Source organism: Aythya fuligula, chromosome 4 (genome assembly GCF_009819795.1).
Source record: "Aythya fuligula isolate bAytFul2 chromosome 4, bAytFul2.pri, whole genome shotgun sequence".
NCBI lineage: Eukaryota > Metazoa > Chordata > Aves > Anseriformes > Anatidae > Aythya > Aythya fuligula.
This window is the reverse complement of record NC_045562.1, coordinates 7,175,272-7,202,682: the sequence shown is the minus strand read 5'-3', so window position 1 is coordinate 7,202,682 and position 27,411 is coordinate 7,175,272. Positions and strand designations below refer to the sequence as shown.

Genomic DNA, 27,411 nt, shown 5'->3' with positions numbered 1-27,411 from the left:
CAGGGCATTTGCAAGATCCGAAAAGGACAGAGAAATGCACAAGGGAGAGCAAATGGAGAAACATCGTACAGCTGTAATATGTGAGCTATGTAACAACTGGCAGCCTTCTTCTAGTTACTGACAATCGGTTCCCTTTGTCTCCCCAAACACCATGCTGTCATCCCAGCTTGGCTCAACCAATTCCTTAAAGAGCTACGGTACTACAGACCTAGGGTATTTTTTCCATGTTGGGGGGAAGGGGTATCAAGCAAACCTCAGGAAAACTTTAGCAGCAGAATTTTTTAAATTCTGGTGAACCAAAAGAGCTCCACCGAAGGACAACAGAGAAGTTCATCTTTCTTTGTATATGCCTGCTGCGAAGTTCATCCACGATCTCGGAAAACACTAGCAACCTGCTTTACCTCAGTTGCACTGATAGAAACCACGTGCAAAAGGCACTGATTGTATCTTGAAAAAACTGGCAAGCTCTGACAGATGCACTGACAGCACCCTCTTAGCACGAGGACAACGCTCCTCCCAAAGCCTCGCTATGCATCCATCCAGCAGCAGGGAATGGAAGGCCCTCAAGAGCTGGTTGTTTCTTTTATCCTCATACTCTTTTTGGTGCAACTTCAGACAAACGGCAAGGCTGCAGCACATCACCTGGGGAGCCATCACATAGGAAGGGGGCAAACATCTGCAGAGCAGCCGAGTGCTGCCTGGCATTAGCATGGCAAGGGGGAGCATGGTTTGCCGGGAGCGATCCGTTACCTATTAGACAAAAGCATCAGCTACGCACCGTGAGTCAGACACCTCCGTAGGCGACTCAAGAAAGGAATTAAGGGTTGGCTTGTTTTTTTCTTGACATCGACACCCAGGCAAGGAATTGCAGAGACTTTCTGTTCACCTCCTCCCTGTGCTCCACCTCCCACGGCGAGAACAACCCCCGGTGCACACAATCGAGCGGCGGTGGCGAGCAGCATGGGCCATCCACCCACACCACTGAGCTCAGGCTCTGAAAGGATTTTAACCCTTCCCCAAACTAACTTGCACTGCAATAAGGAACTTAGACAAGGCCCCTGCTTCATACCATTTAGTACAAAGCCACTGCAACGCTCCTGTGGAAAAAACACCCTTCTGTAGCTAACGCGATGCTATTTGAAACCCTGTTGCTCAGCCAGACTTGGAAACACATTGCTGGGGAGTGTGCAAGTGTACATAACAGAGCTTTACCACGGCTGAATGCACGGATGAGGGATTATTCCGCTGGCATTTCAGTTACTGCTCTCAGTAAATTGCATGCCTGTCTCCAGAAACCCCTCACCTTTAGCTGTACCAGGCAAAGCACCCTGGCCTGGCAACAAGCTGCTGCTGATGGGAGCAATGCTGATGTCCCTGCAGTCACAGCTACATGCCCAGGAACTAAAACTTACCCCTTAAAGCGTGCGGTAGCAACAGCTGATCAACCATTTGTATGCTCCTCAGAGAGTTTTCCAAGACAGCATCTTTTACTGTTTCAATTTCGAGACCAGTCAAAACTTGGCGCACATATTCTAACCAAATAACACACTGCACCGTAGTGATTAGCATAAGGGAATGCAATATAAAGTAATACTCTAAGAAGAGCAAGCCTACTTTTCCATTAAATTCAGAAATTCATATTGACAATTTTAAATATATTCATTTCGTTGAGAGAGATCGTGGTTAGATTCATTCCCCAATCCTCCCTCCATTAAAAAATAATTAAAAGAATACTCAATCTATATTAAGAATCCCATTTAGATAATAAAAATCTGAATTTAAACAAATTCCTCATCTGCTTTTATTCACATATACTTAATGTTATATTATATTTTGTATAGAAATAAAACTAAACTTTGCTTTTGTTTCTCACAACCTAGTTTGCAGCTGATGGACTTCCCTACACAAATCTAACCTATTTGGATGTAAGAAGAAACCATCATCTTCACAAACAGCCTCTAATAAAAAATAATGTTTGTAGATGCACATTAGAACTGGGAGGCTTAATTCTACACTGTCAGTAGTTTCAATAGCTTCCTAATACAGTATATACCTGGAGATAAAGAGCTGGAACTATTTTTTCCTTCAATTCCATCCTTAGGATTTCTATAATTCCCACATGTAGTTCTCTGACCTCGTCTCCCTTCACTGATCTCCCTCTCCACTTCTTGGGCTGAATCAGTTGTATCAGCCTAACTTGCAAAAGCTGCCTCACATATCCATAGAGCCAAAATGGCCATAAGGTTGACAATCTCCACATCATGTAGCTGATACTACCCATACTGAACCTCCAGACTTAAAATCTGAGGGAATGGAAATATTTGTAAATGAAGAAAGTTGCAAAAACCATGGAAAAATTGCTTAAAGTATTTTATAGAAAACATGAAATTAAACTGTCACATATGTCCTAAATATTTGCCTCTTCTCTGGCTCCATACTAACGCATGTTTATCCTTCCATTTCATGCAACTATCTAAAAGCAGAGCATCCTCTTCTGTGTCACGCACCATACATTCCTACCGACTCACAGCTAAATTTGAAGAAGTTTGCTCAACTGTTATGGCTCTAGAGATGTATTTAGCAGAAGACAAAAGCAGTATGCCCCTCAGTGCTCTGCCTGACCTCTGGGCACTGACATCCCAGCCATGGCTGCAGCCCAAGGCTGGTAGGACTCAGCTGATGCTGCTCTCAGAGGGGTGGAAAACACACTTTGGGGTCTTCCCGATACTGGACCTACGAAGTGACACACAGCCTTGGTTCTCTGCTTGTAGAGCAAAACATCACCAACAACACTTATTTAATGGAAATGAAAGTTACAGAAAAAAAATGAAGCTTGAACCCGCTTTTCTTCTATGTGGTGATGATGTTCAAAACACAATTTCTGATGCTTCTCTAGAAACACTAAGAGAAACTGTGTGTATCAGGCACGTGTGCTTCACCCCAACTCTTTTCCTGAGAAAATGGAACTCTGTTCCATTCCTCATCTCTCTCTCCCCCTTCTCTTCATACTCTGATAAGAGATGTCAAGTCATACAAAATGAGAAACCTTCTTACTCTCCTTTGGAAGGAGCAAAGGCACACCATTCAACACTACTTCCCCAGTGCCCACACAATGATGAGTTCAAAGCAAAGGCCAATGTCACTTTAAAAATCACATCAGGAAAGGTTCAAGAGCAACACAGGATAAAAGAGAAGACTTTAAAGGCTTTCTAAAGAAAGGATTATACAGTGCCTTAAAATGTTGTTTGGATCAAAAAAGAGTATTTTCACTCACAGCTGGTAATGAAAAACTGGAAAACACCAATCGTTTCCTTCTATCCAATGTACCTCTGAAAAAAACGTGCTGGGTAACAGCTCGTGAAGTCTGCTCCAAATGCTGGTTAGCTCAAATTCTTACCTTGACTCCTTAGCACCAGTTATTGCACATAAACAAAAGGAAGCAGGCAAACAAAAGCAGAGGGGACAAGAATGAGTGGGAAAGAGATCTATTTGTGAAGCAGAAATTGCCTTTTTCTAGATGACTGCAGAGAGCTCGGCATAATGGTGCTGCAATCTGATTAGCATGGCTCACTACTACTTTTATTAAATAATAATTTACAGTAATGAACCCTCAGACGGTAGAGATTAAAATAATTCAATATTGCAGTAAGTTCAGGGGGTGCTAAATACATGTCCAAATTTGATTTCTCGGAGAGATTCAAGCATATACATGTACTGGTCATCAGGACCCTCCCTCTCCAAATGAACTGCTCCGTGTCACCTGTACGTGTACATCGCAGCAGGGATGTTTCAGCCTTCTTTTATTCTAAAGAAGACAACAAAACCTTGTACTTCTTTTTGACAGTCTCACGCTTACACGTATGTCAGCAAAAGGAAGTACAAAAGCAAAATGTGCCTCAAGTAGGAAGCAGCATGTGCTTGTAAATTAATTATATTCTTTCAACCATCGGCTGCTTAGGAAGGACTACTGCATAGATCAAAGCACTGTTACACACCAGAATTCTTGGTTGCTGCAGACAGAATTAAACTGAAAGGAAAAATGCCACATACTTATCCTAAGTTTTAAGATGGAACAACAGACATTAATCAGTTGAAAAACCAACATCACGCACCACTTCAAGAAACCTCTCCAGCTAGCGATGTTGCAAGATGCCTTCCTTCTCACTCCCATTCCTAGTTGAGTTTCCATCTGCTGCCTGATTTTCATCAAACCTACCTACTTGCTACAAAGACATGAAATTAACACTGGCCTGCCTTGAGAGCCTGCTCTCTGAGAGGCGAACCCACCCCATCTCTCGGGCAGGACATCATAAGCCTCCCAAAGGCAAACATGAAGCAGATGCACTGAAGAAGATGAGAAAAGCTAATATGAGCAAGCCCACATTTCTTATGCAGAGGCCTTTCAAACTCTGCTTGTGCATCTGTTAAAGAGACAAAATGTGACTGAAGGCCAAAGAAAATTAAAAAAAAAGATGTTTCCACGGTGAGATGGGAAGCACCACCATTTTCATACAAGGTATAGTTACATTACCTGCAGGAAATTCTGCAATTTAAAGAGCATAACAGAAAGGAGAAGAATGTAGCCCCTCAAATAAACAAATGCATGACTGCAAAAAGGACTGGACTCTGCTTTTAGAGAAGGGGAGGAAGTGTAAAACACAAGATTTGCAGGGCTTACTGTATGGCCAAGAATGAAAGGATTCCTTCTACATCCATTTATGCGCGAGGTGGTCAGCATAGCACGTGTTGATGGGCTCATCACAGGAAAGGGGGGTGACAGCTCTTAAAAGTAATCTTTCCTCACTGTACCATTTGGCCACTCAGTAGGTAAAAGCAAGGAAATAAATTCAAATGCAATTATACATTCATTTAAAATCCATTCTCTCCTACTGCTATACAATATATGTTCCCCAGGAAATACTCCGTTAAATTTTATTCTGTCCCACTTTGGACTGTGGCTGTTTTTTCATCTGTGAATTCTGGGTTGTTCCTGTTCTGCTTTTAAGGCAAGCTCAGGCAACAGATTGTCCTGCATGGTCTGGCACCATTAGATTGCACTCTGCATTTCTGCATTTCACTCTCCTGGCGAGAACCATCTGCTCCACAGGTTTAAGATGCTGACCACCTGGGTGGAAGCAACTTCATTAAAGAAAAAAAAGGAAAAGAAAAGAATAGAAAAAAGTACTTCTGCACCATACTTCCCCTTACTTAGGATGTACATCTGTAACATACTCTCTGTATTTTTAAAAATGCATTACATATACAATAGCATATATGTAATCTATTTTAATATGTAATTTTTAAATATATATAGTAAGTTTCTAGTTACTATAGCATGTATTTAATGAGTTCTTGGTTGTATTGCTTTGTTTCAATTTAGGGTATTTTTGAGCAGTGCAATAACCTTCTGCAGAATCTGATGGATTCTTTCAGATCAGCCCTACTGTCCTTTCATCAGGGCGGATATCTAGAAAACATACGTGAAGGTTCTAGATTCATTTAAAATTCGGAAGGAATAGTCAAAAATGAAGCTTGGACAGGTAAATGGAATAGCTATATCAAAGACTAGTAATACTTTTTTTTTTTTTTTTTAGTTGAAAAAGATAAACAGCATATACAATTATGCTCTGAGCTGAGAAGTGCCTCGTTAATCCAGTCAGCATGTAGGAACAGGGAGCTTTTCAAAACCTTTCAACATCTGCCTGATTCTGTCCCTTGGAAATCCTTCCCCATTTCAGTAGGATGAAACAAAGACCTAGGCAGAGTACTTTCTAAAAGCCTTTGGCTACAGACAACCTGCTGTATACATCATTATACGCAAGTCCTCAGGGAAAAAAGGCACAAGAAAATTAACTCAGTCTACAAATCCCAGCATTTGCTTGAGTGCTGTTCCCTGAGAGCTCAAAATCCATTCAATTTTGCCTTTTTCACTCCTGGAATATTCCATTTTCCAGAATGTTACCATTATTATTTGCATTGCCCATTTGATACTGTGCTCCTCTGGACAACAACTAAGCAAAATGCACGCCCCCTCAGTGTCCTCTTTCCATCACACATTTATGGGGTACTCCATGTGAGTCACCTACCGACAAAAGCTGTTTGATGAACATCAAGTTAATGTGCCTTTCCAAAGAACAAAACGTACTCCCAGAGAATACAAAAGGCCGTGCCATGCAACTTTCAAGTTTTGTTTTTTTTCTGGTGGTGGTGGTTGGTTCTCTTGGTGTTTTGTTTTGTTTTGTTTTAATGGCATGTGCCTAAGTCTCTGGCACAAAGCTTAGAGCAATATACCTGGCCACTCCATACAGTACACACATTCTGCTGTTTCTTTCAAATTCATTTTTCATCAGAGCATCTAAACCAGATCATTCTTTAGCACCTCCTCGTCTCTGTTGGGAACAAACAGCAGTCCAAATGAACAGACCTAATTTAAAAAAAAAATCAATACATATAGAGAGATGCATATGTAGCATAACAGGCATGATTAAGAACAGTGCTTAAATACCATTTAGGGTTCATCTGTTCTGAGACGACTATACTGAATCTTGTAAAATATTACATGCAATCACTGACTATGCTTGATTCAAACATTAAGGGTAATAGCAACCACAAAAGATAAATATCCCTAGGAATTTTTACACCAAGGAATAAGCACATGGACTTGTGTTCTTCCCAGGTCGACTGAATAAATAAAATAAAGCTTTCATCTTTAGAAGAGGCTTTCCTTCAAGAATTCCCAGTCAGCTTATTGATCAGCACACTAAGTTTCCCAGTGACCTCTCTGTAGTAAGGGCCCTCCTGTGCCCATTTTTTGCCCCTCTCCAGACACGTGAAGGGGCCCTGGCACTGTCCCAGCAGTGGTTGGACACTGCAGCCCCTGCAGCCTCTAGGGTTTGGGGCTTACAGCTCCATCCTGCTATCACAGAGTTAACTCAGCCTGTCAGAAATAACTGTGTTTTTTTTTTTTCTTCCTCTGGAGAAAATCCAGTGAGTGAAACGTCACCGCAAGCAGGACACTCGGCAGAGCTACAGCTAGCCCTGAATCGTGTCAGGCACCAATAATGTGAGTGGTCGCTTCCACAGTCAATATTGTTTCAACCCAAGAAAACCCAAACCCAACAACAAAGTGGCTGCCTGGGAGCTGCCTGTGCTAAGAACAGCAAAGAGCTGCCAAGAGCAATCAGTCTGCCCAAGCAGTATATAATGAGCTAGCAAATAAAATAAGGAATGGAAAAGGAACATTAGATTCCAGAAAAAAAATTGCTACTAACACAGGAATCAAAGTAGTATTAATTCATAGTTCTGTGACGTTTATTGCTATATACTGTGTTAGCTATCTCATGGAAAAAGAAGAAACAGGGCTCAGTACAGTTTTCTACTGCTGCTGGAAGCAGTGCAAGTGGAAGGCTGCGCAGTACCTTGGGACAGCAATTAACCTTCAGATTACCTGCTTCAACCTTGCCTGCAGCTCCACTATTACAAAATTAGGAGGCACCTAAAAGGTGCCTGCAAGATGAAGTACTTGGAATAAAACCTTGGTAAGTAAATAAAAGCACAGCTGAAAGCTCTGCAAACACGAGCAGCACCACAGAGAAGAGAAAACGCGTGCTCTGCTGTGTCTGAACACACGCGGGTACAGAGCCCTTAAGCTATTCCCAAAACCAGGGCCCACTATATTAAAACTCCCTTCAGCAAACACGCTGCCTGGTTATGAAATATTAACTACAGCAAGAATCATCACTCAGGATTAACAGCAGTCATCCATTAGAGAGAGAGAGCCAAGCTTTACATGTCCTTTGAGAACTGCCGCAAACAGCGCTCGCTGCAATTCTTACTTCAAGAGCAGCTCTCAGTAAATGAATTAGAAGTTGATTCTTTCTAAGCTGGGAGCAGAGAACACTCATGCCCGATCCCAGAGAAAAAAAAGGCCTGATAATGTCTGATTCCGGAAGTACAAAGGCCATTTAATATCCCTTTAAATGAGATATTGCACTAGGTACTTTAGGAATGTCACATCCACTACTGCAGTATAACATGGATATAACATCCCAAATGATTCCATAGCAGTATTTCAGTGCTAGCTGAATTATTACTCCTACCATTACCAAATGCAGACAAAATGTATTTCATACTAAAGGATATGAAGAGAAAAAAAAAAGACATAAAACCTGTTTAAATACCATAGTTGTCATAGCTGCTCATCTAGTAAGAAAAGTCTGAGATGAGAACTATAAAAAACCCAAACTCCTTCACAAATAAAATGTGTTTTTTTTTTTTTTTAATTTTTTTTTTTTAATTTTTTTTTTTTTTTTTTTAATTTTTAAGCACAATTCCTTCTCCTCACCTCCTGCTTAGAGACATCTAAAGCATAACCCATTTTCCTTGAGGAAGACAGAAGCAGAGACACTTCTTTACATTAAGATTTATATATTTTTTTTAAGGCAACATTGCATCTTTCTCCAGAATTTTCTAAAATCTGTTAACAAACATACTCGATATTAATTAATTCATCTCCACATTTCCTCACACGGGAGGTGAGTTATAGAGCTTGTTTCCAAACTGTACCAAACTTGTTGAGTATTTGTGCACAGAAAATACAATGTGCGAAGGCAACTCAATGAGATTGAGTATAAATGAGACTATGGAAGGGAATCAGGATTAAAGACAGAACTAGAATGGGTTTTCTTTGTTTTTAAGATGCAAGTTCTTTCAACTCTGTTTATAACGGGACTTGGCACACACACCAAATTCAACAACAACAAAAACCACCACCAAACACACAGTATGAACCAAAACACAAGCAATTGCCTTTCAAAAGAAGGAAGAAGGCTGTTGAACCTCATCCATGAACTTCAACCCCTGATGAAGAACTGACATACTGGTCCTAGAAAGGTGCAGCTTGGTTTCACCAAGATAAAGGATTTCAAACAAAGTTGTACATAATCCACACACCAGCCTTTGGCCACAGCATTTAAATGACAGCCAAAATAAAGTGAACACTTGCACTGATCTCACGTGTCTCTGCGGAAGGATGTGACTGAGAGGAAGCGGGCTTCAGATAGCAAAAAGAAACAATGAGAAGAGCCAGGACCAGATGCACTGAGAAAACAGAAGTGAGCGGAAGGTCAGAGAGAGCTTTGAAAACTCACACAGGAGAACTGGGGAAAGATGACTGGAAGAGAACTAACTTGCACGGGGCTTTTGACAAGCAAAGGCATTGTAATTTCAACAAGAAGAATTAGCAAGATGAATTGTTACAGAAAAACACTGCATGATGCAGTAAGAAGCAGACGTTTCTGGGTGATTTAGATTTTCTTGTTTGAAAGGGGCTGCTTTTTTATTTAAGAGAACACCTGAGAGAGCATGCTAAGTGCTCCCCAACATGAGATTTTTTTTTTCCATGCTTTCAGCAAAAGGTTCTGATGAAACAAAATGGGATAAAAAATAAATTAGACTTGAGTAGTTCTTGGCCCCAGAATTCGAGCAGCCTCCACCCAAGCACGCAACAGAGAAGATGAAACGCCAGGTGCCTGCCCCAAGAAGGACACAAGCATGAGTGGAAAACACAGGGGAGGAGATAACATCAAAAAACCTTCACTTCAGGTCACCACAGCCTACATGAAGAATATAGCTAAAAGCTTCCTGCCGGAACTAATTGCAGAGCTAACTACGTGTTGGCATTCCTAACCTCACACAAGGTTAGCTGGCTTCTTTAAGGGCATCGTAGAGGCAACACAGCCCAGAGGAAGTAGATCATTTATCACCAGAGACAAAAAATCTCTATAAACAGACTGCATGACTGAAAACAAGTAGCGAATGGATGCTAAGCTATCAGAAATTCCTTTCTCATTGATATTCCTTGGAGTACAACAAAACGAAACTCGCAAGGAGAGAATTCAAAACCCCAGGAAGACTGCAGCAAAAGATACATCTAGTATATAATTATCTGGTATTTAGAATACAAGTTACAAACAATTGCAAGGCAAGCCATAATTTTGAGCACTTGCACAAGTGACTCCACTACTTTTGAAGAAGAACGCAGGCTTATTTACTATCAATACTCAAATATCTTTAAAAAAAAAAACATATAAAATATAAATTCTGATGCTTCACTAGGATAAAGTGTAACGTGTGTGTGCTTATACACACAATTGCATGAAACCCAGGCCAAAACAAACTGTCTCTGGTGTGTTCATATACCCATAGTGATTTCACATTCTCTGTAAGCCTACAAGTGAACAGTTGACCTCCATTACATTGGTTCCGCAGAGAATTATTTCAGCGAAACCAAATGCAACCTTATCATCTTTTGAGCAAATTTCATGAGCATAATTTCAGCATATTTACCAGATAGAGATCATTGTGAAGAAGCGTCATGCTGTACTGAATTCCTTGATGACAAAAGCATCACAGCTCATTTGAAACAGGATGACTCAAATATTGAGTCTAGGATAATTCCACAACAGTCAGAAAAATATCAGCAGATTTTCCATATAATAGCAATACTTCAGCAACACAGGACCATAGCAAATTACTTTTCAAGAAGTACTGCATCTCTCCTATAATTTAAATATCATACCATAAGAAAATGAGAAAAGCATTACACACTTTGGCTATGCATATTAAACAAGCCTGGATTATATATTTGACTTTCTTGCACATTTGAGGTACTGGTATTTATTCTTTCCTGAGCGTTCAGGAAAACACCTTATTTCAAAGAAACACAGTAGCTTTAGCTTCCCTAAGAAGTAAAAGTAATTTCAGCCTGGGGTTTTGTGGCAGCCTCAGCTAATCATGCCCTTGGCCACCGCAGTCCCCCTTGCTCCGGCTCCTGATCCCAACCACCCTTGAGCAAAATGAACCGTTTCAGCACAGCTCAAGGACAAAAAGTCAGTCGCTATATTTAATTAGATAATTTTTGCCAGGTTAGGTCTCAGTGCACTTCGTGCACTGAAACAGCTGCAGACAGGTTCAGAGGTGCTCTGGAGCCTGGGGAGCCCCGATAGCCAGCAGGTAGGTCAGGCTGCTGCCGCACAAATGATCCAGAAAGCCAAGGTGGCAGCAACCTCAGCTCCAGGGGTCACCACCACTCCAGAGGAAATGTCACTTACACGGGCTCAGTGGTTCCTCAGCGGGTGAGGGAAAATGAAGGCCTCAAGATGCTCAGCTCTGCTAACCTGAGGAAGCGGCTTCTGAAGGACTTGTTTTACCCTTCAACCAACAAGTATAATGTTGTCTAGAATAACTCCAGGATTGCATCAGACCAAAAAGGAGAGTTGTAGCTATGCAGCTGGCAAACTGGCAGTGGGGATTGCACCAGAACATGCTCTAAATTCCTTATGTAATGAGCGGAATTTACCATTACAGCCAATTTCACAAAACTGTCTCAGCATTTTAACTTTAAACCTAAAAAAGTAACAGTATTCATTGAAAAAAAAAAAATAAAAAATATGAAGAGCAATCTCTTCATATATCTCAAAAAAAGGAAGCAATTAAGCCTTGTACTTTTTCCAATATCATCAAGGACACTGGAAAATTGCAGAGAAAATATGAAGATTGCCAGGAATTATACTATTTTTGTAGATGAAAAGATGGGGAAGAAGTGGGAGGAGAATGAGCTATCTTCCATACTGTGCTGCTAATTTTCCAATTGAATTGTCATAGCAATGCTTGTACTTCAGGGTTTACCACACAACTGCAGAAGCATGAACTGCTACCCAATCTTGCAAACGCAGCTCAGATTTTCAGTCCAGATCTAAACTACCTTTATACTAAATTTCACAGGATAAGCCACGCTGAAAATTCACAGAAACGAGGTGAGGTTGCTCCTAACCCAAATGTAACAAGCATGGCTTGACTGGCCAGGTTCTCCAACTCACTGCTTTTTCCATCCAACAATTAACCAGGTAACTTTTAATTTTTTTTTTGTGTTTTATCAAGATACTCAGCCATAACCTCTGAAAAACTACTCTATAGTCAGGCTTCAGATCCCTTGTTTGTTTTTGTGTGTGTTTTGTTTTGAGAATGGAGCTCTCTCACCTGCAAGAATCCTCTGATACTGCTGAATTTGGACCGTAAGATGCATCACACGCATAGCTTCAAAAGCATACTTAGGAAGAAGAAAGGACAGGTGACAGATAGCATCCTCCAACAGACACACAAACACAGGTTGACTGCATCTGCAGGATAAGAAAGTGCTGAAAAATATACAGCAGCGTGATAATAAAAAAAATGTATATATACTTGCTCCCTTCTGTTTCGCCCAAGAATCTCCCCCAAACCACATTCTGTTCACATTACGATCATCATGTGGAAGTACTGTAGGTAGGTGGTACCATGAAGACACAGCCTAGGGAGCCATTCTCCACATACACAAGCCAATGAGATTAATATACTAATTATACCTAATTAAACAATCTTTATACAGCCACAATACTTAAGGAAAGGACAGGAGACTGTTTTCCTGCACGTTTAAACTAAAAGAACTACCATCGTTTGCCATGACTTCTACCAAAAGACTTAAAAGTCACTGAAAATATATGATGATGCTAGAGAATTACGAATCTCCCAAAACTTCCTTCTCGCACCATCTTACCCATCCTTTTATCCTCATGAAGAGGAATAAAATTACCTGTACTGGAAAATGCCTAAGTAGACAGCTGTTTTCCCTTGCATAGTTTATTAGCCCGAAGACTAGGCTTTTCCTCTTTCATATGATTTTCACTGTGTTTTTCCCTCTCATTTCTTATTTATGCTTTTAAACCAAACATCTGCTTTATTTGTGACATGAAATGTGATGCCTCAGCAAAAAAAATGGTAATAACGAAATATGCTTTCATCTAACTGCATCATAGTGAAGGGTTTTCTTCTGTTTGTTTTGCAAATCCTCTTGCTGCAGCAGTGCAGGGAACAATGCACTCTTGGTGCATCTGATGGATCAAAATAGGAGGGTTTGGGGCACAAAGCGTCATATATTACTTCTTCTTTACTCAGTTTCACAAAATAAATCTTTTGTTGTTGTCGTTTTTTGTTTGTTTTTTAATATACTAACCTGTAAAACTTTACTCTTCAATCAAGCATCAAAGCACAACACCCAGTTTAACAAAAGGAATCTCTGGTACCCAAAGTTTCATGAGGAGGCTTCCCACCCCATCATTCAACCTCTAGGAGAAATTTCATATTGGCGAGTAACTGAGCAATTCAGAGTCAGCTTTGGAATTCCTCTTGGTAATAATTTCTGAGTTGTTCTCCTCCGCTTTCTCCTTTCTAATATTTACCTTTGCACCAGGCTTTCTGTGCCTGTTTCTAAATGACATAGATATCATGTGAGTAATCTCTTCTGGTTGAAAATGTAATTTATTTTAATTGGAACTGAAAACTTCTTTGAGGGGTGGCAGGAGGAAACTGTTCCTATTTCCTGCTATAGTTCTCTCAGCATCTAATTACACCCATAAAGAGGAACAATGGGGAGGCTGTGTATTATTCAGTTTAATGTGGTTAATTACATGATTCCCTCTATGCATGCAAATATACCAGAGCCTCACAACTGATACAGCACCCACACAGCACATTCATCAGTTACAATAACCATGCTTTGAGATCACATATAGTATACCCTGTAAATATAAACACTTATTTACTGGAAGAAGGCTTGCAGTTCACCAGAAAGAACTGGAACACGATGGACACTGAACCAAAAATTCAAACATTAGCATCTATTTTTTCCACAAAGTTCTCAAAGTGAATTCATTTTTTGCAACTAGAAACATGCCCTCCTTAAATACTTCTCCCCTTACTGCTCCTGTAGACACACACTTTGAGGAGACAAGGTGTTTTTATACCCCTATAACCCAAACTGCTAACAGGAGTTGAACCTAACACTTCACTTCCAAAGGTTCAAAAGATTTAGGCCGTGACCTTAAAACATTAAAAAAAAAAAAAAAAAAAAAGTATGAGTCAGATTTTTTGCAAGTCAGCTTCCATGTCCAAGTACACCAAACTCAAATTTTAAATATTATCTATTAGAGAGGCCAAGGTTTCAGGTAGAACAACGACCCATCCAGTGGATTCTCTTTGTTATTAAAAGTGAAATTGTGAATTTCTGTGGAAAACTGTGGAGAGGTGGGTTCTCTTTGTTATTAAAATATCTTCGAAGTCTTCTACAAGCAATGCTTTACAACTCCAAAGGCAGACAGAGGAGGCAGCTACTCAAGGAAGGTACAGACAACACAGCTACAGAAGCTCATGACAGCCTTTCTGAATGCCATGCTCTCCCCGAAACCCTTCGGTATGCTTCGTGGTGAATAATCATCAGTCAGGCACTGCAAAGCGATAGCTATTAACAATGGTTTAAGTGTCAGCACTGCCTGCCCCAGGAAATACATGTGAAAAAAATTTGGTCTTTAGAAGAGAAAGACAAGCCAGTGCACAGAAAAAAAATTACTTGTCCACGGCCAGACTTTTTCACGGATAAAGGCACAAGGAGAAGAGGGAAAAGACAAAAAAAACGAGGGGTAGGAGGATGGGGGGGGAGAGAGGGAGTACTACATATTAGTCCTCCTTGTCCAAAGAGTCAAAGAAATGTTTCATAAGCTTAGTGTGAAACGGTCTGAGCTCAGAATGAGTCACTGGGGTTCGTGGAGCAAAACAGACAATGCGGATAATTGATAGAACAGGGGATAGGCTTGATGCTTAAAGAATACGATTCCTCCCCTCGCTGTACAGTCGGAACAGTAGGATGTCTGTTCAGAAACATGGTGTCAGAAGAAGGAATGCAGGCAAGTTGGGAGATGGGAGCTGAGAAACCAAGCAGCAGAATTTAGCCCGGACCTAACTTTGAAGCCGGCCCTGCTTCGAGCAAGGGACTGGACCAGATGCCTTCCAAAGCACCTTCCAACCTAAATTATTCTGTGATTTTAAGGAAAGGGCTTGTGTAGCAAGAACATAACAAAAACATTATCATCTTCATTACTGAATGAAATCCCATGCTGAAAATAAAGACTTAGTTTGGAGAATAAGTCACTGATGCCTGGGGAAAGCAGGTGATGAAATGAGAACAACAGAACCTGCAAATGTGACAGAAGATAGATGTCTTTTGGCAGACTAATGCTTTGATTTTGTTTAAACTAGCTTAAGTGAGTAATTTAGCTTCAATAGCACAGTGAAGAACTGCTACTGCTGCAACGCTTTAACCTTTACCCATTCAATTAATATTAGACTTTAAAACCACTTCTTAAAGAAAAAAATGCTTTATATAAAGATCAGGACAGATGATATATTCCTGATATTCTTACTGATTTTTAAAAATATAGCCCTTGAGGTGCTACAACACCCTCAGAGACAACAAGGTTTGATCAACTGAAGCCAAAACTTGAAATTTCCGCTTAGGCGATTGAAACAAATTTCCTCCTGCAATAAAAACGTGCGCCAAGCAAAGGTGGCAGATTTTCATCGTGTCATTGCCACCTCCATCCAACACAAATCCAGTTTGTCCCTGCCTGCTCCATTAAGATAACCAAAATTTCTCTGAAACGTGTAATTCAAAAAAGGAAATTGCACTTCATAAATAAAAGGCTGACTTGCATTAAGTGTTTGTATTTGTATTCTCATGCACATTTGTGGCAGTTTTCTGGCCTGTGACTGCAGCAACAGCCAGAGACCTTGGTGTTCTGGACTTAACATAATGGCTGTGGCTATTCTTACCCTCGTGCATATGGAGGAGTATATGGCCTTGATGGAGGCTGCCAGATGTACCAAACACATACCACCAGATGACATCTGCAATTTGTTACACTCAAAACAGGTAGTATCTTCAGAAGATCTTGCATTTGACATAGTCTCCGTATTTTGCAGCCTCAAGACTCCAAACTACAAAAAGCAGAGGCACTTACCCATGCCTAGACTGGAGGCAGTGGTCACAAGTCATTTTGTGTTGCTAAAGTCACCAGCTTACTGAGGATAGATCTGTTCCCTTAACAAGAATTCAGGGAGCAATACAAATAGTCTACACTGTGCTTTGTTGGTGACTTCTCCCCACATGTCCTTAGTGCTTCCTTTTTAATTTTATATAAAAAAAAAAAATAATCTAGGTGCATTGCCACTGAATTGCCATGGAGGGACTACTGACTTGCAAAGGATTTGATGTATTTGATTCTAACCCTTTATATTAAGAAGCGTTTTTGGCCCTAAGTAACTTCTATATGCATTTAGCAATTAAGCTGTTGTTTTTGTTGGGTTTTTATTCTGTAATTAGCAACTCTACTTCCAGTAGTAGTTACCTTAATGAAAACAAAAATAAACAAAGTAATTCTAAGAGTACCAGCAGACCACAAACCTATTTTTAATCTGCTGCAATCCATCATTAAAATAACAAGCATCACATACAAACCACCTTCAAATTCTTAACAATGATTGTATTAGCCATAATTAAAGCGCAGCCTACTCTCATTTCAACACTGGCTTATCATGCTAATCTCATAGCAGGTAAAATTTTGGTTAAATGGTTATCACCTGTCTTAGGCTCTAATAATTAATAGCAATATACATTTTCTCATCAGTTCAAAATCTAAAGAAGGCAAGATTCATCTAAAGAAGGCAAGATTCTCAAAAGTATTTTACCCTTTCAACCACAGTTGTTGAGTTTCTTTAGGGAAAAAGTATACCCAGGTTTAAATACGTAGGCTAACCTTACAAACAGCTCTCCAGTCTTTTTTTCTTTCTTTTTAATTGTGTTATCTGCATGGAGGCTAGCCTTTTCTCTCTTAAGCCTGATAAAAAAAAAAATAAAAATGAAATGAAGTGGAACAAAGAAGCAACATTAACTTTCATAATTTATTGTTCTAGACAACCCCGACTACTGCCTGTGACAGAAAGTAAGCCAAGCAGAAAGAAAATTGAAGTGTTTTTGCATTGCCACTTTGCCAAAGGATGAAGTCACAGGATTGATTTCTGTGACCACCGGCAGTGCCTCCCACCCATGCTGCCACCCTGCAGTTCTCAGACTGCTGTACAGAGGGCACGGAACACAGGAGACTCATGAAAGACGAGCTGAAATGTGCTTGGCTTGTTTTTTTTAAGTTTCAACATTTAAAACGATACTTGAAAGTTTTCTTTATTAATACGGGTTAATAAAGAATAAATCTGACAGTTCACTCAATTCCATCTCCTTCATTATGCAGACAATTATTTTTGATCTGGCTGAATAAACCCCTGCGGTGAATTCTCATGAGCAATTCATTTGGGTTTCAGAGTCCTGTGCCTTTTGATTGGAACAATCCTTTCATGGTGTTTTCCACCTGTGAAAGTAGAATTTCATATGGAGGTAGATTTGGAGCAGAGGGGAAAAGTGTCTACCCAATATTTTTTTCTTGCTATTCAACGCAGCAATTTTCAGACATAACCTCTGAAAGCAATGATGCTGATGTACCTAACCAGCCAGAAGGACTCCCTGTAGTGCCTTCCCTTGAGCTAAGCACCAGAAGAATGTTTTTGATATTTAGTCACAGGCTCTTAAGCGGAGCTTACTCCGCTGCTGTTGTTGCTTTAGGTTGCCTCTTTTAAAGGTGACTGTGCAAGATGGATCCAGAAAACCTCACAGAAAGCCACAAGACTCAGAGCAAGTGATGCACGAGGTTCAACACAACTGCTAAGCTCCAGGTATCACTTATGCAATGAAGAATTGCAGTAACCACACAGCATAGGACTTCCTGCTTTGGGACCAGGAACAAGATGCTCCTCACTTATCAAGAATGTTTTCACAAAGTAATTAGCATCCTGAATGGTATCAAAGCATAAATTTCAACTAGATTTGGATGCCAAAAAAAAAAAAAAAAAAAAGCACCGAGGAACCATTTGAAACTCATTCACCCTTTAATAGTTTGATACCCTAAAAAGGCAGATAATGACCCTTAGAGTCAGCGGAAGACTGTATGGCTGGACACACCACCCATACAAATCCCATACACTACTGCCACAATCCTACCAGTGACACTTCCCAAGGTTCTCTGGAATCAACTGCAGACTGAAAACATGCTCCTGTTTAGCACAATGAAATCTTCACAATTGGTGCATTTATTTAAAGAGCACGGATTTTACAAAGTTTAAAGGCAATTTGGAAGTACTGGATTCTTTTAAACTAATTAAAATGTTTTGAACTATAGCAGATTTTCCATTTAAAAGGCAAAATCTTCACAGAGAATATTATATACACTTGGAAGTTATTCTATAAATGTTTTATCTTGATAAATTGCAGAAAACCAAATAGAGAAAGTATCCATCTCAGCTCTGATAGCATTTTTTTAAATGATTAAAATGCTAATGGAAAAGCATCTAAAGGCAGGGAGAAGCAGAAACAGAACCCAGCCCAGAATAACATCCTTCTATAAGCATCACCTCCAACTACTAATGCTCTCGGAGTCATGCTCTTCCTAAGTGAAGGCAAGGTAATATTTATAGTATCTCTTCAGAAAGAGCCTGCCAGCCATCTCCTCTGCACTTGCCAGGCTTTGGTGAAAGGCTAGCTGCACAGCCATCAAGCACAGATGAAAACAGGAGACAGCTTGTGTTAGCTCCGAAAATGCAACCGGACTCTAAGCAAGAGGGGCACGCATCTGCACAGCAGCTCCCAAATCAGATAAACGGAGTGGTTTATCTCATCAGGATATAGTCTCCAAGTGGCAATGATCAGCTAACACAAATGCTGTTTGTCTCTGTCTTGCTATTAGTCCACCCCCTCACACTCCTCCAGTTCTTTTTCTTCTCGCTTTTCACTGTTCCCAGCTTGATTTCTATGCTCTGGCTGCTCTACAGTTGCAGGTATGGTGTGAGTAACACAGAAGCAATTCCCTTTCCCTTCCCTTATGTATAAATCCTTACCCTCTGTTTTTTCCTCACATGCACGTACACACACACGCACAAAGAGGGGGACACTCCAGTTCGTGCACGACTGTTAGATTTTGGGTTGGCCGGGGGCAAAGGACTAAAAGGCAAACGTGTGCTGGAATTTCCCTCTACCCCCTTCTGTCTTACTCATTTCAGCAGCTCCGCAATCCAAACTGGGGGAGGAGGAGGGAACGTGGGTGGCTGTGATTTCAGCAGCAATCCCACTGGATTCCCACACCTCCTTCCAATATAAACTACGACCTAAGATGGAGCTAAATTAACCTGAGGCCAGGATCAGAAGGAGAGATAACTAGGCAAAGTGAAGAAAACACAAAAGGCAAGGACAAAGGATCTCTTTATCTCTAACAAGCACTCCGTGGCGCGAACATCATGCTTGTTTTTGAAAAGAAACCCAAGGAGCAAAACTACGGAACTACCGAGTGCTAACCACAGTTGTGCCACTGATTAAATGATCATAAAACAAATATGAAATTTGATTTGCGAGTTTCAAAGAAAAAAAAAAAATATGTTTGAAAAACAAAATAAATACTGTGCTGTACCGTGTCTTCATGAAGTAGCCCTAGAAGAAATGCTAACATGCTATATTGAGTCATTGGCATTTACGTGATGAAGAAGCATCTCCACGCTGAAATAAAAATTAAATAGTCAGAATGAAGGCCTAAAAGGGCTAGGTATTTGCAAGCAGGTTTTTTCGTTTGTTTGTTTTTTGTATTTTCACTGGTGGTTATTTTTAAAATCAATACAACTTCGGTGCTGACTTGAAGCCCAGTACAGATCTGATCCTCCATTTCACAGCCTCAAATTAAGCTTCATACCTGAAGGGAATCTACGACTCCACGATTTTGCTTTGGATTATCTGACTAGGATTTCTGCACCACAGCAAGTTAACTATAAATGGATTATTTATAAGAACAAGAGAGGTAGTTGTAAAGAATACTGTCTGTAGTATCCACTGCCTTGGCAATAATGATAGATTTAGGCAGCTGCTACTAGAAAACATCAGCTCTGCCAAAATGTCAGATGCTAATGTCTGAGGCAGCTCAATTAAGCTACAAGACGCAATCACTTTGTTCTACCAGGGATGCGGGCAGGCATATTTCAATCCATATCTGGAACTGACAGAAGCATTTAGCGAAGGAACAGATCAAAAAACTGCAATACATACAGCCTTACATCTCCACCTTGTTTCAGAAGTCTCAGTTTTTAAGCCGCGAGTGATTCGACTTATTATGAGTTCTCAATAAAGCATGCAAAATAGCTGGAGCAGTGTCAGCTTTAATCAGCAAGCCAATTAAAGGATTTAATCAACTTCACTTTAGCTGTTCAACAGTATGTTTATATCAAATTATTTTTTAACAGAAGTTTAACGTGGAGGTTCTCTATTCTAATAACGTTCTCAACAGTGATATGTAAAGGCAAATAACTGCTACAATAGTAAACTGCACTCATGCATACACTGAGAGTAAACCTAACCACTTCAAAAATTATAGCAAATACATCTTCGTAACGTCTAGTTTACTTATTGAGTCAAAGAACTGCTTTACACAGCCATGTGAAAGTGCAGCATCATTTGTTTTAAATAAGGATGCAAGCATACAATACAGCTAAAGCAGCTGAAGTTACAAGTGAAAGATACGACCACTTGGCTGAGGTACAGAAAACAACCTTACACGGGACCCCCAGCGCCCTGCTCAGAGTGCAGACCCCATCACCTATTTACTTGTAGCATCACAAACAACATTAACGGCAGCCTTTAAAGATAATATTAATGAATGCGATATGGCAAAGATGGGAAAAGAAGAATTCTTGTGATTAACACTTACCCTCAGAAGCAGCAGGCATCCAGGCTTCCGACTAGCATTAAAGCATTTAGGCTTGGCGTCTGACAACACCAGCTACTGGGGGGGAAGTTTTAGGATTTGACCATGCAAACTGTTTTCTTTGAGACAAGTAAATATTTTAGTTATAACAGTGTCCTGGAAATTCAATAGTGTCCTCAACAGTAAGCACGGTACGTTAGGTTTAGAGTATAAATTAAATTACTGGAGTGTGAAATAGAAAAGTTTTAACTAAAATTGCTTTTACTGAAATGTTAATTTCAGACAAACTTTGATGTTGTGCTAATATAGACAGGTTTTACATTACTTGTAGGCCGCTAATAAGCAATCTTGTTTATTTTCCGTGCTGGAATTCTATCTCAAACTGCTTCAAAAGTAAAAAAACAGAAAGAATTGTTTTAGTTCAGCTCTTCAATTGCATCAGCTCATTTAAATGTGTGCCACAGTTTGAGGCAATTTTAAGCATTATTGCCTTTTTACTATAACGTGGGCATAAATACTTTTATTAGCTCATCTTAGCATTGATCACTTTAGCTAGAAGCTTCCTATGCTTACGAAGTTCTAAGTGATGCAGTTTAAGGGAAAAATGTACGTGGAACACGAGGAAACATTCAGACCCAGGAGGCCTGACCATCCCATGCAATAACGCCCCCGGGGAATATCCGGAAGCCTCAAAGATCAGAAAGGCACACGCTGGCAGGAAAGGGTTTTCCCTCTCTAGTTTTTATGAGCCTACAATCCAACAAACGATTCTGACAGTCACCAGAGCTGCTGCAGTTGTTCCCACACGGGCCATTCTCAGATGCTGACAGCCTCCCCCCAGCCAATCAATTTCTCATTCAAATTGCCAAAACTCTGTGTCCTCAGTACAATACAAGCATAGCAAGCAAAACGAACATTTAAGTTATATTTCTGTACCATTCTGACATTCAACCAAGCCAGTGAAATTCTGCCCCCTCCCCCAAAGACAGGACAATGAAACTGCAAGTGGGAGCGTTACCCTTTAACGCACTGATATACCCATTGGACGTGTGTATTTACTGACCTTAAATTATGCAATGCAAATAACAAGGAAGGCTCTGCAAGCAACAGTGTTTTCTGTGTGTCTGCAACATCTATAAACATGCACACCCCAAAAACTAGCACTTGTAGAGGCAAACAACATAACCAAGGAAGAGACCATTTCAGAACGCTTTGCACACATTCTCAACAAAGGATGTGAAAGTTTTGGTAAAACAAATATATGCTCTGGTTCTGTTTTCCTCTTCTTCTAAATGAGAGACTGATAGATGCTAGCTCCACGCCCTGCCTGCACGTGGCCTGGCTACTGTCACCACGCCAGAAACTGCTGTCATTGCTACTGCTGGTGATGGTGCCCAGGCAAACAGAATTGAGAATATCTATGCACAGGCAGCTAGCTGCCTGCACAATGTGGGTGTATTACATATAACTACCATATGCAAAAATGCACAGGTTTATAGAGATGTGTACGACTTAGATTTTTGTGTTCTCAGTTCACTAGAGGAAACTTTTCTTAGTAACGATGGGCAGAGACTAACCAAAAGGTGTGCACACTGAGTATACAGTGAGAGATGTCACATGTTACAGGAAGAAACAGTACATGCTGATTTCTTTTAAAATAGATAAACAGGAAAAACAGACTTACCTTAAAAACCCCAACACAAATCTCCTACAAATTTATTCGCTTGTGCTATCATATATACAAAAGATATCATGGTATTTCCTTTCAGTATCTGTGAAACTAACAACGTCTTCAAGAAACATAACTCATAAGGCAAGAAACGCACAGTGAGATACATTAGACAAACCACTCAGGTTTTCTAGGTCTATTCTGGAGTTGATGTCGTTTAAGAAGGTATAAATTTGAATCACAGAAATGTTAAGGTTGGAAGGTCATCAAGTGCAACACACTAGACTCAAAACTGGGCCAATTTCAAAATTAGATCCAGCTTTAAAGTTAGAATTGGCTGTTGCCATCAGTTACTTTACTGTTGAAATAAAATTCTGCAATGTGACCGTTCACCACTTCAATTTTATTAATCTGGAGGGGATGGAATAACACTATTTAACCTTTTGTAGAGATTTTTGCAGATGTAGGAAAACAACAATATATCATGTTTCAAAAGGTTTCGTTGCTCTGAAAAGGACCTGTGAATTGAGGCCCACTAATGACAGTAAATCATACACCTAGTAATTAAAGAGAACACTACGAATATGATGAGGAGAAAAAAAAAAACCCTCCATATGTAAGATGTGACAAAATTAAAGTTTCAAGTACAACCCTTCTTGCATATGCTACAAATTCTTTCATCATATTGTCACTTTCCACTTTTTTCAATGCAGTGGACAGAATAAACCATTGACAGCGAGCAATTTCCAAGTTGTGGTCTCTTCACTTGCATGAAGTATGCTTCGGTTACAAAACTTTTATAAACCCTGGTCTGAAGACAGCATGGTCAACTTGCTCACATCCTTACACCACCACTCAGCATAACAGTATCTCATCACTTCAGACAGACATGCATGACTTACTGTCTTTGCAACACAAGTGAGCCAAGGAGTCCATTTTACAGCCTGGGAGCTAAGCAAGACAGCATTCCCATCGAAGCCTCTACCTACTTTTTTTTTTCCCCTGACTGAACACTTCCAAAACTCCCCAGAATTACCATGTTATAGATAATGCCACAGAAGTCTACACATATACCTGTGCACTGAAGTCAAAGAGGCAAGTGCTCAGCATGTAGGTGAGAGCGTTCAGTACTTAATGACAGCAGATTTTAGATCTGCAAGTGAGGCCCCATACAAACGATTAGTTAATTAGTCACTATGGAAAGGGTTGCTCAAAAACACTCTATATAGTAATGAAAGCATATAATAAGGCCACATAAAACTATTCAGGCAATCCTGGATCTGGCATTCCCAAGTGTTCTTCGGTGTCACTCCAGTAATATTGCCATCAGGGAGGTTCAGAGTTATCCTTCCCTAGCCTTTTGAAAGAACCAATTAAAAAGGAGCTAATTTCACCACGAGCCATTATATTGCTAAGTACATAATATAGGATGGGAAATCCTAAGGCTGCTATACAGACATCTTTCATCTCAACACTGAACAGCTGTAGGCTAGTGGTACATCAACCCCATCGAACCCACGAGCTTAAGAAAAAGACCACATGCCTCCAAGAGAAGAGGGTGTAGATGAAGTCAGAAACAATTCAAAGCCATGGAAGGTGGCAGCGTCCCTGTTCCCTTGCTGGCTGCCCATTCCCCTGGGGATGAAGACTGGTAGGGATACTTACTTCCATGGTGCTGCAGGCAACCAGACAGCATCCTGGTAGCCCGTTTCCCTCAACCATTTCCCTGCTGTCTTCTCAACAGTCCTTGGGACCATTTTTAAACCCTACTTGCAGCCTTCCCCTCTGCATAGCTTTGACTATTTTGATGCAATTCTCTCCATCCCTCCAAACTCACCTTCAAAAGTCAAAACAAAGTTGCCTAAATGCTTTCCAGATGTAAAAAGAGATCCCTGAAAGCACGGACTTGGAGTCTCTTCTTAGTTCAGGCTCTGGTCAGACTCATACCAGCAAACAGCAGCCCTGAGTAACAACTGCAGGATACTTCACCTTGGTCATAAGCCAGAGCTGTAACATACACACACGCATAGTTTGCCTGTAGCAAACTATAGGAATTTGAGCTGAAGTCTCAAATGAATTAATCAGGAGAATTTGGAAAGCCATGACAAATTTGAAAATAAAATATATTAACTCAAAATGACAATCGTATTGGTACTTCCAGCTCTCCACAGAATCAGAGTAAGTTTTACGCAGATACTAAATCATAGATTATGCATTCCACATTAAGACTCCTGCCCCATCCCCTAATTATACAAACCTTCTTCTCCCTCTAATCAGGGCCTTCTATGTACCCTCTATCTCATATTACTTCTTATAAGCAGAACTATGATATTTTTTTTCTGAGGAAAATTATCTCGCCCCTCAAAAGGAACAAAGAGACATTTCAAGCTAAGGGATAGCAGCACAAGGCTTCAAGAAAAATAAACTTTTCATGTTTTTTAACAAGTATCCGATTGCACGAACCCACACTGCTCTTATTCCAAGAGTTAGTTTTCTCTCTCCCCCTTCCTTTTTGATGATCATCGTCTCATCAACCGGCTACAGGGATACGTTTCTCAAAGATGAATGCATCTCCCACAAAGGATCTCATATTAATGATTAATGACTGACACTCTTCAACAAGACTGCCTGCCATGCCTAAAATCTATAAATTTATTCTCTTCTCCACTATATCAGTGATTTTATTTTTCTGTATGCTTGAAGAAAGCCTTCCTCCATTCCATAGTTATTTCTTGATTGCCTGTATACCTTGCACTTCCACCACACCATCGGTCAACTGATACTCTCATTATCCAGTCATCTGCTGTCACACTACTCATACAAAGCAAATTGTCAGGCCCTGCGATGCCTCACAAGCTTTGCCAACCTCCCTTCATATTTTTTTCTTCTTTTGATGATCACTTTCACAACTCCGGCTTTCATGTTTGTTCATACAGAACATTAGCACTTCTCAGCTACCCCACTAACAAGCATTAGGAGTCCAGCCTTCCTACGCTAGCTTAAAAGAGAATACCTATCAGCTACCCTGAAGAATGCTGCAGTACCACAGTCATCGCAGAAGAATAATTTCAAAAGCAAGAACAAAGCAAGACGTAGGCTAAACTGAAAAAAGAATCAAAGACTTAAATTACACCAGTGATATACAATCGGGTAACCTTCAGGAGATTAATCGCCAAAACACAATTCAAAACAAGCCACACACCTTCAAAAGGATTTAAGAAACAATAAAATTAATGTTCTTTTTTTTTTTTTTTTTTTTTTTTTTTTTTAATTATTAACTTATGGAAATCAGTCGGGACACAGCAGACCTATCCCACAGTCTCTGTCTCTCAGTAGATGAAATATTCCACAGAACAGCAGGCAGAATTTCTGCACGTCTGCCACTCAGTTAGGGACAATGGTACTGCCTCTCCACAACTTCTTCCATTTAACATCCTGAACAGCCTGTATTCTCCCTTCAAATAAAATGTCTGTTGAACACTATTCTCAGTCTACTCAGGGGATCCTTTTATTCATCCTATTCCCTTTATTCATCCCTGAGCTGCACTGTGATTGACATCTTTTCCATCAGAATTGTAAGGCAGCGTGACAAGCTAATTATTACATAAGAGATGATATACATTACCTCTCCAGGTCAGCCCAGAATCCCTTATTTGGATGTCATTTTAAAAATTACAGGCTTTAATAACTTCTGCATCATTCTAGTCCAGACACTATGCTCTTTGGTGAGAAGAAGAGTTTTCCTGAAAACGAGGGCTTTCTATTTCTATGTTTTTTTTTTTTTGTGAATGCTACCAGTACAAGACAATAAATACTGATAACTCTTCTAGGTTAGAAAGAATAGGAGAAAATATGTCTTTGATTTTTTGTTTGTTTGCCTGGGGAAGTGAGTGGGCCTTCCCAGGAACAAAAGAAGTGACAAAAAGATTTGCCTTTTTAAACCAGGTTTGGTTTCACATTTTAAGCTGACTAAAATTAGTTGTCTTTTGTCCCACAACTAACTTTCTATGCCACAGGTGGATCTCATGCCAAAAATGCATTAATATCTGATAACAGCAACAAAACAGGGGAGGAGGCACATTAGAGCAAGCAAATGCATTCAAACATTCAGAATGTAGTCGAGGCAGAAGACAATTAGAGAAGGAAATTCAAAATATAAGGCATTTCCTGAGGATTAATGAGTGGGTGGTAGTATTTGATAGTCAAGGGCAGAATGGGTTCTGCAGCCAGCACAATTCATTAATTCCCCAGGCAACACAAACTGGGATTCTGTTAATTTTTTTTCCTTTCTGCTGTACTCATTATTTTCCTCAACTTTTAATTAAGATTTCCATTTACTGTACCACCATCATTCCTTCAGAGCCAAACTGTGTATGTCTGAATAGCGCTATTATGGTAAAGGACATCTATAACCTTTTTTTGGATTAATTCCTGGTGCAAAAGGCCAGGGACCTTTTTCAAGTTTAAGAAAGTTCTTCGAATCATCTCATATAGGCTAAAAACATTGTCTGACTTAGAAACAGAGGGAGTTCTGCAGATATGATCATTTCCTCTCTTACAAGCTTCTTGATGGCCTCCATTATCTTAGTGGTAAGAGACAAAGAGAGTATAAAGAATTGAAGAGAGTAAGTTCTTTTCAAGCTTCCTTTCACCTCCTTCGGAAGCTGCATCCACTAACATATTATTTAACATGTCCCAAAACAACAACCATCGTAACTCCATACTAACCTGTGACTGGTGCATCTATGTCCAGCAAATTTTTTTCCTGACGAAGAATTGAAGCTCCCTCTGTTATTATTCTCAAAGCAACGCTTTCTTCCAGTCTCCCTTCTTTCATAAGGTGTGCCTTTAAGATATCCACCCGGGGTTTTCCATCATTATCAAACACTTCCTTAGCTGTGAGCCGGTGACTTGGAGGGAATGGGACAGCTGCATGAGGAAAAAAAAAGTGTCATCAGTTTTTACAGTAAAGCCTCTATTACTAATCATGACACGTTTCAAAAAAAGTCATCTCTGCTGCTG

The 27,411-nt window shown here is 40.1% G+C and overlaps 1 protein-coding gene across 2 annotated transcripts in view; it reads right to left on the bottom strand.

Moving 5' to 3' along the window:
• The window catches only part of PPP3CA (protein phosphatase 3 catalytic subunit alpha), a 195,960-nt gene that overhangs the window by 82,452 nt on the left and 86,097 nt on the right, over positions 1-27,411 (bottom strand). For both annotated transcript variants that reach the window (XM_032185920.1, XM_032185922.1), the window contains exon 2: positions 27,118-27,318. In XM_032185920.1, the coding sequence (XP_032041811.1) occupies positions 27,118-27,318 (201 nt within the window). The remainder of the gene's footprint in view (positions 1-27,117; positions 27,319-27,411) is intronic.